Source organism: Dermacentor silvarum, chromosome 11, assembly GCF_013339745.2.
Source record: "Dermacentor silvarum isolate Dsil-2018 chromosome 11, BIME_Dsil_1.4, whole genome shotgun sequence".
NCBI classification, from domain to species: domain Eukaryota; kingdom Metazoa; phylum Arthropoda; class Arachnida; order Ixodida; family Ixodidae; genus Dermacentor; species Dermacentor silvarum.
The window spans coordinates 106668774-106681223 of record NC_051164.1 but is presented as its reverse complement, the minus strand read 5'-3'; the positions used below and the strand labels follow the sequence as shown (position 1 = coordinate 106681223).

Here is a 12450-nt window from a genome sequence, read left to right as displayed (position 1 = left end):
TTCGGGGATATAGAGCACGAAGCTATCAAACAAACATTTGGAGGGAAGGGGGGAGGACGGCTGATTTCGAGATTCAACGCTCGGAAGGCTCACCAACACCCTCGCCGCCGCAATCGACCCTGTGCGAAAGCCTGATGGGCCAAAAACCCGGCGGGGGTACTTCGTGGATGCATGGCCCGTTTTAATAACCCGACGTGCATACTCAGAAATATGATGCAGCTTAATGCTACCCAAAAACATGAATAACGCGTCTTTATGACAGCAGAAAAAGATAAAAACATGCGCCTTACCATTTTGGGGGCTTCAAATTCGGATGACACGGCAGCTGCCACGCATTCCCAAGAGATGCAAAGAAATGAGTTTTGGCTGCGGGCCACGTGGCGTCTTGCGAATGCACCTATACTTGTTGCCACTTCGGCCGCGTCCATCGGCAAAATCAAGATTCCTCTCGCACCGAAGCTTTTCACATCGTCGCTGCTGCTGGGAGAAATCGGTGCTCGTATTCACAACAAAGACCTTACGCTACAGAACTGTTCCCAACAGCAAACGCCAGCCAACCCCGACGCTGGACATATTATCAGCGAACGTGGACGGACAATGGCGATGTTCACTCGAGTTGGATTCGCACGACGGACCAAATTCCGCGGACGAGCATGACGTGGCATTACCCGCAGCGAATTACACCGCCAGCAGCTTATCTGCTTCGTCCGATCTGACGCCGGTTTCGTCGGCACCGACCGCAACATCGCTGAAGAATTAAAAGAACGTGGATCACTTGCGCGCATAGACCGTCGGTCACGGTCGGTGAATCAGCTCAAAATGTGAAACGGCCACTGCGTTCATCCAATGCCTTCCAGATAGCACGAGGCCTGGGCTGCGATTTTGTAGCGATGCCTTTATGACTTATTTTAGAATAGTCTTATCATCCACCGCTCACGGCCGGCTGATCCCGTTGATAACGCGAGCGGACCGTCGCTCTGACCACTGAGAAAGCGCGATAAGCGCGAAAAGGCATTATTACCGGAAAGGCATCGCTACAAAATACCGGCCCTGTGCACTTGGATTCGTGGCGTCATGCTATATACCTTGCCCGACTGCCAGAGAATCTAATGGGGATGCTCCGGAGTAAGCCGCGGTGATTTTCAACGTCATTACTTACGTCACACCGGGCTCGGCAATGGAAATTTCGGTCCAAGTAGGACGACGTCAGAAAGCAGAGTGCACAGGCCTGCTATCTAGGAGGCGTTGGTTCATCCTGCAGCTTGCGATACGTAACGTGACGCAAGTGGGTGACATCCCTGCCATGACAGCGTCAAAAGGTTTCGATGAAACGGCGACCAAATCAGAACGCAAGAACACCCGCAGCAAGAAGTTGGCAGACATGCCATGAACTCCTTCGGTGCCTCGAAGACATCAGATATCTTGTAATGATAGGGCGTCACCTCATTAGTGAGCCTCGCATCAGAAAGATTAATTTCTGCGTTCTCCCTCGGTCGGGCTCGTCCGTTTGCGCGCAGCTTACAATGGCAAGGTTTTAACTTGCCCGCTTCACTATCCTTCTACCGTGATTGATTGATTGATCGGGAATCAATTAGTCTGGCGGACATTTCAGGCGAATAAACTGAGTTTTATACTTATGTTCACTGGATGTCCGTTCCTTCGTCGTGCACTGCGCGTGCTGACTGTAGACCGCGAACTATGGTACCTCTACCAAGCATCGGCGATTGACAATCCCAATCCTGCACAGATTCGGTGGTTCAGGATTGCACACGAGCCAATGCACGTTTTCAAAGACCACAACAGAAGCCGAAGTCGGTTCAGGATTCGTTTTATTAGTACAAATTAGCGCGTGTCCACGATAACAGCGTAGATTTGAAAACAGTCGGATACAAGTTCCTCTCCGCCAAAACACCTTTAGGCGTAGTTTCAGTACACCACGCAACACTAAAAACCACAAGTTTCTACATTTTCACATCTAAATAGGACCGCACACGGCAACGAATTGTTAATCTGACAACACGGATCACCACAAAGAAACTAGACGGGATCGCTAAGTCTTAATACAGACAGGTATTGCTGCACGAGCTATAATGGTACAAACCGACTCTCATGGTATTCGCCCTTCAACGCTACCCGAAACACACACAGTTTGGCCAACAACAAAGCATCTCTCGAGATTAAGGCAAACTGACAACAGTATACTACCTAGTTGTCCGAAATGACGTCAACAAACGCAACGGTTGTCACCTGAGACAGGACGCAGATACAGAAATCACACTTTCGCGGTTCGGTATTCCTCTCGTCCGAATGATAAGTTCAGCCTCTTCGACAGCACCTCGTTTGTGCACGTACGACCAGGAAACTCTCGAACCGTTGTTCATATCTAAGAGCCGTGATCAAGCACGACCTCTACAGACGCTTATACAGAATCCTCAATTACAGCAGATATTTTTTTTTTCTTTCGTGCTATTATTTCGCGTTTCTCAAAGCACACATCCAAAACAAGTCAGCGTACGAGGTTCATTCGCCAGACATTTTGAAATTTCAGCAATATGTGAATTAAAAAAAACAATATGTGAATTAAAAAAAACTAATACGACGCCATCTACAGCACTACAGTTGCTACTGAATACAGACCATCAAAACAAGAAAACAAAGAACAAGGTTACATGTACACACTACTTATATTCAGGATATGTGCCGAGCATAAGTTAACGCTAGCCTAATTCCCGCTGTCACGGTTACAGCGTACAAAGGGTGATACCACGCGCAGCGTAAAACTGGAGTGAGACTACACTAAGTTAGATACGCATGCCCTCAAAGTTAAACTCCGGCTTCGCACTTAACGAATGCCCTCACGTGATGCATCAGTGTCATGTGGCTTTTCCTAACATAGAAATGAAATACCTGCAATAGGACGCTACACGAGACTTCGTCGCATGTTGCATAAAGAAACGAGGACATCACACGTACCATGCTGAGGTTAGAGACAGCAGACAGTTACTGGAAATGGGAAATCACAACAATAAGAAACGATGTTGAAAATACACACACAGAATAAAACAAAAATATGAAAAACATTAAAAAAAAACAAAATAAACAAATTACGTGACACGTGCGGGAACAGAAACAGATTCATGGTCCCTGAGCGCTCAACCGCACATTTGAAGAAGCGCCTCGACGCTTGGCTCCGGAAGTCGTGCTCCTCATTTTCTTTTACCTTTATTGCGTTTTCCCGGTTTATTCGACGCCTGGATTTGCAGTGGGTCGAAGAACGCGCTACAAAAACCTAATCGTGCGTTTTCCTGTTTGTTATTATCACTTTAGTGCATTGTTTCTTGCATACTTGTACTCCTGATTAATCAACCAGACCGAGTGCCCGTACGCATTCCACGAATATGTCAGCGCATTCCGGCTTGCGGGCAATTTCGTCGCCAAAATATTATAAACAGCGCGTTCTAGGCTCACCAAAGCTACGCAACCGATTGTCATTTACTGTGTGTCTCACGAAAATTCAACGTAGTGCGCAACACAGACGACGTTATACAACTGAACATTTACTCGATGTTGATACTGCGGTTCTATCGAATTTGCAAGCTCAGTGTTAGACGCTTCGTCAAGCTTCCCTACACAACACACAGAAAACGAGTAACATAGTCACGTGCTCAAAGACGTGCACTCCAATACATAAACACGCACGGACAAACACTAACAAACAAGCATTCTAAGCAGGCTACGATATGCACAGGCTCGAACAATTACGAAGGCGGGCAACAAAACAAAAGCTCTGTAGATACGAAGAGATACACAACGCCGAGGGCAACTCGGCTATTAAATGGAAGAAAAAGGGCTCGTTTGCACATTTTTAAAGCACATGAGATTATTACAGTAAGCCCCTAGGCTAACCCAAATCTCAAACATTGGATTAGGGTATCGGACATCTACGAATCCACCATGGAAAACGGAGTTCCGGTCATTCCACTGGGGACACCTCACAGTCTCGATTGTACCCTTGTAAAAGCTTCACGCGCTATCCAATCATGCAGTTTCTATGGCAGACAAATGCACGGGCAACAAGACATTCCAAAAGCAACGTAAAGACGACACGCACATTGGCGCGTTATTGTGTAACACCGGTGATGCATTCTTCCTTGTAAATTAGAATGTTGGGCCACTTCGTACAAACAAGTACTACACGAGGCATGCATTCACCGGAGAAGTGGCTCGCAACACGGTGCCAATTTCTTATAATAGTATAGGAGTAAAAAAGAAAGAAAGAAAGAAAGAAAGAAAGAAAGAAAGAAAGAACAAAAAACTATACACTGGGACTCACTAAATGCGTGCAGACTTATGGAAGCGAGGGCTCGCGTAAGCCAATTAGAAGACGGGTGCGCTTAAAGATCGCACTGTAACCCGTTCCCTATAGACGCGGCAGAGCCACGCATTTTGCAGTATGGCCTGCTGTCGACAACCGCACAGCAGACGATACGGCAAAACGCGTGGCCTCAGATCGAAGTGCTCGAATAGAGTCGACAGTCTTTTTGACTGATCAAGACGCCGTATAACCAGCCGAACGCGGCGTTATTTTTTTTTTTCTTTGCTTCTTATTGTGATGAACACTTGGTACACCCTTGTCGCCTTCCATAACTCAGCACAATTTTCGTGCGACGACAAAGCACACAAATTACGGCGAGAACAAAGGCCGCGACGGTCAAAGAGAAACGTCGCGACTTACGCTTCACATAGTATGTATAGCTCAAAGAGTGATGGGCCCGACGCAGTGCTCAGGCAAACCAGCATCGCTTTGTACATACAACAGGCAAAAAGAAAAAAAAAAGAACACGCACACACAGCAAGACACCCGTCGGACGATCTAAGGCTAGGTATTTCAGAGAGTAGGTAAAACAGGACACTGATGCGATCACGGAGTGGTTACAAGATGGCCGTGCGAAAAGTGTGTAATCGTTGTGATAATCTAATGCAAAGGAAGTCCCTAAAAGAAGCAGTAACCGTAAGGTTCGCTTGCATTCAACTTCGCAGTGCATCGCCGCCACCCCTCCACAAGTGATCACGTGAAAGTATGAAGTTGGGCAACAAATGACAGTAAGAGACTCGTACATTCGATAAGCACAAGAAGTCTGTAAAGTCTGCAGCTCAGCATTACTTTGATGGCGCGAACAGTAAGCGTTTAAAACGTAAGCTCGGTGTACCACTTAGCCGCATCCGAGGCAGCTGTAACAACGGAAGAGGAACGATATGCAAAAAACTGTGCCACTCCGATGTGCTGCGTATGCGGATGTGAAAACGTTAGCCTCGTTGGTAAACACAGCGCGTGCCAGTACTTAGAGGGAACATTGTAGATGTATTCCAGTGAAATAAGTTAATCCATAAAATCCTTCATTTTTCTAATCAGTGGAAAGAACTAGTGAAAATGCGTTTTATTTCTTAAGGTTTGATAGGCTGCGTTTTCCGAGATATTCTAGAATACAGTGCGATTTACTAAGAAACATCTATCTTCATGCATGCGATTCCTAAATTATGTCACGGAAAAGTCAGCACTCCTCTTTCGATTTACGTCCATTGCGGCGTACGAAGCCATCGCTTTAATTAACACTTAACTATTTGCAATTAAAGATGTATTATCCAGAATTCTAGCTGCAACAACTCAATTTAGTGACAATTTTTTTATTTCCAGCAGCTCTCTATACCTTTAATGCTTAGATATAGCACGTCATATAGATAGCAATCTAAATTGGGTGTCTCTTGGTAACTGTATCAAGTGGAAGCTGCACTCTATAAATTACCCGTTCCCACTAAGTATGGCATACGTCACACATTCACATTTCATGATATGTCAGAGCAAAATTCAACGGGCGAACGACAAATATACGACTTAAAAACGTTTTCACGTGGACGACTTTTATTCGTGTATAGCCTTCCTCGGGTTAGCGCGCTTCGTTATAATATAAATGGAAACGCAACATAGTGTGCAGCAGCAAGATAAAACAAACGTGAAGTTAGCGTGGTAATGCGAAGGGAGTTTCGTTAAGTCGATGTGACCGTTAGTTAGCCGGCGTAACCAGCGATGGTGCTGCACCAATTCTGCACCGTTACCGCGGCGCGCCGCTGGTAACGAGAATGAGTTTTACTTTGCGGTGGTACTGCCAGTACTGCGCGTGCTTCGAACACGCTTCAGGAGTGCACGTCATCGGTGAGATGAGTACGGCGAAAGCTGCAGTGTATGCGACTTTTTTTTTTTTTCTTTGATTGTTCAAGCAAACTCAAAGCCCCAATCAACAACATGCTGAGCAACAGAAGATGAAACGTAGCGGAGGCGGGCTCGTAAGTTTCGTTACTGTTGAAGAAACTGAACATACGTATACATAGAGTCCTGTGAAAACTTGCGACGCCAAGGTATATTCACGAGAGGGGTTCACTGCGCTTTCTCGTAAAGAGAAGCTTCGTAGCTGAACAACTCGACCCGGTCCGGTGATCGAACCCGGAACCACCACAAGACCGGGACAGACGCGAGCTGCAAACTGAGCTAACTGGGGGTCTAACAATTATTCACGTATTCGTCCTCGCGCTGCCAGCCGCTAGGCCACCGGTTAGCTCAATTGGTATGGTGACTGCCATGGCCAGGCGGTGGTCCTGGGTTCAAATCCTCAATCAGGATGATTCCTTTCCGAACGGCGAACCTTTCTATCCCACGAACCCGCAAGGGGCTTTTCGTTACGACTCCGTGCAGCACGCGCTCAGACGGGACTGAACTCTCCCTTCATGCATCTCAAGTATGATCATGCTACGAGCGGCAGAAGTAGGCTTAACAAGACCTCTACAGGTGCCGCCAACACAGCGCGTCGGATAAAAAGCGGAGCGAAGCACGAAGAGGTTGCGCGTTCGAACCCCTTCTACACTGTCTCTTATTAAGCCTTCGCTCCAGTAACATCCAATTACAACGTTCTCCTCTCACACTTCCCGACTGTTGCTGAGTTTTGTGAACCAAGAACCACCCTACGCTAGATGATATACTCTTCCATGATGGACTTGGTCCCTGAACAACGACTGTACCAGAAAACCAATGAGTACATTAAAAAAGAGCTTGTGGGCTAAGAGTCCTTCGTCTAATGGGGGTTGACGACGAGAATCTGACAGCACGATAAAACTCTCCCATGAGGTCGTCAAGGGGACAGCTCACACCAATGACAGACTACAATAGGTCCCCACATACACACACGTTCACGTACACACGCACGCCTATAATAAGCAAAAAATATATAAGCAGGGACGTAAAAGATACGCACCACAAATAAGAGCGGCAAACTCTTAAGTAGATATTAAGTAGACAAAATACATTCGCAAGATACGAGTTCGGAGATAAATACAAAAATGATGAAAAAATAAATGAACACCTCTGAACACGGGAGTATAAGCTCGTCTGCGACGTGACAAGGGGAAATATTGAGGTACTAATACGCCATCCTTGACATGCTCGCCTTGTGCGATATAACTCACAATTGACTATACTTGCATGACAGCAACGTCATTACGCGCTAAGCGGCTACAAGTAGTTATGTCAAATTGTGTCATCAACAATTTTGCCAAGCATTAAAGTTGTCCCGACGTAACATTTGTAGCCAATTAAGTTAAATCATTCAATCGCCAATAAAGTGCACGACGCCACCAACCACGTACTTGTTGCTTAAAACGTACTTAAATGTTAAGAATTGTGCGGGTGGCAATATCATTCACTGGCCTTGTCCTGATGGCACGAAGTATTATTTTTTTTTTTAATGAAGGCGTTGTACGCATTGCTGTGACCTTTTTCACGGAGTCGTGCAGCAGCGTTAAACGTCGATCGCAGCGCAGCGCCTTGTGACCAAACATTCTAGACAAACATCACGACCGCGAGTCACGTGACAGGACATCATGTAGCAAGAACTACGGGCCAACCAATGCATTGGACACGATACACTGAAACAATGTAAACGAGTGAATTGGACTATGAGGAACGCTGTGTTGGAGGGCTAAGAATTAATTTTTGGCCACCTGGGGTTCTTTAACGTGTGCACAATGCACGGTGCACGAGCTTTCTTTCTTTTTTTTTTTTTTTTTTTTTGAACCCGCCGTGGTTGCTCAGTGGCTATGGTGTTGGGCTGCTGAGCACGAGGTCGCGGGATCGAATCCCGGCCACAGCGGCCGCATTTCGATGGGGGCGAAATGCGAAAACACCCGTGTACTTAGATTTAGGTGCACGTTAAAGAACCCCAGGTGGTCCAAATTTCCGGAGTCCCTCACTACGGCGTGCCTCATAATCAGAACTGGTTTTGGCACGTAAAACCCCATAATTTAATTTAATTTTTTTTTATTCCGCCCCCATCGGATCGCGGCCGGGATCGCTCCCGCGACCTCTTCTTAGCAGCGCAACGCCATCGCCGCTAAGCCACCGCGGCGGGTAAATTTGTGATAACATTTCCTAAACAATTCGGAGCTGCCTCATCGGTTGTGCGAAGACAACACACCTGACGCCAGTGTCAAAACACGATGAAACTGTATAAGCGAATAAAGCTCTCGCAGTGCGTTGGTTCGTTCTGTGTGGGAGAAGAAAACGAAAACACAACGCTTCTGTCGACACAAGTACATATACCGAATCATGAGTTTACTACTTGTGCGCGTAAATAAACCCAGCACAATGCTAAATGAACGTTCTAACTGCTCCAGGTAACCGCCTATCGCATTAGCCTAAGTTGAACACATCCTCCTTAGAGTTGCAATATCTCGGCGAGCTTCCCTAGTCCTTTACGTGTCCGTATCACGGAGCAGACCAGAGTATGAAACGGTCACTCGCGCAAGACGTTCAAACCAAGTGTCGGCGTGCTACGCTGAACCAAAACCAAACGGCTTCTCAATCTAGAACCAAATAAATAACGCCCGAAGTACGCGAATCCGATATAGGAGGGAGCCATCCCTTAGCAGCGCTGACATCATGGCCAATGTATGCCCACCATTGGGCAACGTTGGCTCAATATTGCGCCAACATTGGCCACACCGATGGAGCTGCACTCCTACTTCTGGGGACCGTATGGCACTGGCAATGGTTCCGAAATCAAATCCCGACGCAGCGTGACATGGCGCGCACGTGTACAGTAACATTAATAAATTATGGCACAAACAGAAAGAATACAATTTGTGACACTAAATGGAGTATTTCTAAAGTAAGAATGTATTAAATGTGAAAAAAGAGCTGCCTTCTAGCGTATACGGGTTAGTTCTTTTTTTTTATTTCGATTGTTTAGCCCAAAATTAAGCAATATGGACGTTTGACACGAACACATGGATATTACGAACGATTGCATATATCGCGGCTACACGTGACTTAAAAGGCCCCAAACCAGACTTAAAGTATCGGGCATGGCTTGACTACAGACGCCGGCAAACAAACGGCGATAAAAACACACAGCACAACCTTGCGGCACAATTCCATAAACTGTGTCATCAATAACAAGCTATTTCTCTCAACTTTCTTAAAACTACATTCGACAAGATAAAACACGCGGAATATAGTACAACTGCGCAACAGATGACTAAGCGAGGCCGATGGCATCGTCGATCTTGTCACCACACAAAGTGCATGGACTTCAGAAGCTTCCTTTACAAGAAATCGGCGCAATCGGCGTCGAGACAGAATTCGATCGTCGAGTCAGAAGTCGAGCGCCGAGTCAGTCCAGCTGACCCAGCCCCGACCCAACCGCGCATGCATGTATCTTTCCATGCGGGCTGCGAGCGATTCGACAGAACTCGCCTCGGCGCTCACTTCGCACGAGCCAGTAGCGTTTACATGAAATAGACGGCCGGATTTCGGCCCGACAAGCCGATTCGACTTGACTTTATCAGATTCATGCACACGTAGCTAAATTAAGCTTTCTGGAGACCCTCTGAGAATCGTCCTCCAGCAAAAACGTTTCTGCGTAGCTGTGCTCCTTGAATTTTTTTTTTTCTGGAATTAAGTCATCTTCCTTGGAACCTTTCTGCGCGCTGCTTGCCCTAAACGCTGCCCTTCCGACGCCTGTACTCCCAGAAAATGGCATTTTCGAAGCAGCTCTCAAAATCGTCATTCCCACAAAAACGTCCTCCTCAAGACTACTGTCCGCCCCAACTACAACCAACAGTCTGCGCGGAAAACTGTGTGTGGGCGGATATCCGCCTTTCCAAAAGCCCTTCGTTCTTATCTTGCAGGCACCGAAGCAACAATCATGCGATAATCTGCACCCCCACTCGAGGACTGTGACTCCAACACCCGTGGCTCTGCAACGACCGCAACAATATCTTGGCACACTACTGCTTCTCGCATCAAAATGGCAGACACCCAACAATCTCACCGATCACGCAATGGACGAAGGAGCGTTCATTACGCAGTGCACTTACTCCGTCAATTCAACAGCCATAACGTATACCCAAAGTGTTCCAACTCATGTCAAACTGCGTTACAATGCAAATAGTAATACAATTTGCATTGCAAATTTCATCCGTGATTCCCAGCAACTACGAACAGTCACAACTCGAAACAACCGAAACGGCAAATAGTTGAACTCGACGCGCCAGATTGGCATTAGCCGAGCGATAAACAATTGCGCAAGACTAAGTTTTTTGTACTGAACATATGCGCCGCCCGTACGAGCTTTGCGGGCAGACGACATGGCGTAGATGGCTGCGATACCGTGACGCTGACGAAACGAATCGAAATGCAGCAATGCTAAATAACCCCGCTACCAGGTTTAATCAGAGTTCCGGCCTGTCCGTAAACCACTAACATTTACAAAATGACAGAACAGGGAGCAGCGTTGGTAACGACACCTAGTGACGCATTATTCAATTACAACGCGCATGAAACGTTTTAGTATTGCATGGGTGTTCTCACCGAAAGACAGCAAATACGTTAATTTTCATCGCTGAATACATCTTCAATTCAATCCCTAAGCAGAAGTGAGTAGCTGTAATGTAGTAATATGTGCTCTGGCTCAATTTTAGGCCGCAAGATGACGCTACTTGCGCTGCTGCTTATCTCTGCGCTTGCGGTATTACGTCATTCCGTAAGCGGTAATACGTCATACAGATAGGCAGAAACTCTACAGCGCGGGTTAAACACTGAGACAAACTAAGCCGTGGTAAGTTACGCATTAATTTTGACCCCTGTCGTTCCTCAATGCAAGATTTCACGGAACCTTTCCTTTCTTTTCCTTCCTCCCACAATGCAACGCGCATCGCCGCGGCCGGGAATCAAGCTCGCGACCTCGCGCTCAGCAGCCGCACATCCTTGCTGCTAAGCCACTGCCACGGGTCCACAACGCGTTCAGTACAGCGAGTGGTGCCGCGGTGTCACAACCGAACTGTCCGCTAACAACTCTCTACAAGTCAAAAGAAGGTCGACAACGGTCACGCAGGATCGTACACAGCCGGCAACGATACGGGTGGTGCATAGCGCTTATCGTAAGGAAGGTCGAACACGGTGAGATAACGAGTTGTGATATGCCTCTGCGATGCGTTCAGACGCCGATATAGATGCTTGTTTGTCAATGGCTACCGGGCGAGGGTCGCTCGGCGAAGACGACCGTCGCGGTTCGAAGACCAGAAAGGCGCTTCCGATGACGTCACGTCACGCTTCATTCCACGCTTCATTCCAGCGGCCGGAGGTACGGGAAGTCTTCATTGTCTCGATCCCTAGAAGGTAAAAAGAGAGAGAAAGAAAACGGAAGGGGGAAGAGGGGAGCGCACGAGTACTGTCAGTAACACAACTGAGTTCGCGATGAAATTGCAAGGGACAAAGCAAACAGGGCAATAAACAATTCAAAAATGCACACAGGCTAAGAGCTTGTTGCTTTAGTACTCGCGAACCTTTAGAAGAAAAGATACGTGCAAAAGTATTTACCGTTCTTAATCTATACTGTGCGAAAGCGGTTATAAAGCAAAAAATAACGATAGCAGAGCTTTTATTGTAGTCTGCCTCATCCCAATGAAGCATTTCGATAACGAAATACATGGACTACATTCCCGCTCTGTTTTACACTTCACAAGGGAGACGGGACTTCAGAATCGCGTGTGGTATATATATATATATATATATATATATATATATATATATATATATATATATATATATATATATATATATAGTTTCCAGAGAGCTCTCGCATCGAACCCAATATCGTAAAGAAAGCATCACATGTATGGTGTCGAAGCGGGATGGAGCTTAAACGGAGTTGAGGTGCATTCACAGCGCACCAACGCCGTTCCACGTGTTAAGACAGTCCGCGTCTGGGTCCCACCGCAAACAGACACACCGCAGATAAGACGGAAAGTACAAAACCACAACATCGCATCCTACGTTTAACGTGAGTCATGCCTCGACTTTTTAAATAACGCGCCAGCCCCCCCCCCCCCCCCCCAAAAAAA

General features: G+C 46.7%; 2 protein-coding genes across 4 annotated transcripts in view; both read right to left on the bottom strand.

Moving 5' to 3' along the window:
- The window catches only part of LOC119433508 (uncharacterized), a 47930-nt gene extending 47180 nt beyond the window's left edge, over nt 1-750 (bottom strand). The window contains exon 1 of one of the 3 annotated variants that reach the window (XM_049658850.1): nt 291-750. In XM_049658850.1, coding sequence (XP_049514807.1) covers nt 291-428 — 138 coding nt within the window. In that variant the 5' untranslated portion in view covers nt 429-750. The remainder of the gene's footprint in view (nt 1-290) is intronic. The other 2 variants (XM_049658849.1, XM_049658851.1) reach the window with 2 other exon arrangements.
- Nucleotides 751-1812: 1062 nt separating this feature from the next.
- LOC119433939 (uncharacterized) overlaps nt 1813-12450 on the bottom strand; it is a 38721-nt gene continuing 28083 nt past the window's right edge. Inside the window, exon 4 of the mRNA XM_037701227.2 lies at nt 1813-11718. Within this exon, the coding sequence (XP_037557155.1) occupies nt 11673-11718 (46 nt within the window). The 3' untranslated portion in view covers nt 1813-11672. The remainder of the gene's footprint in view (nt 11719-12450) is intronic.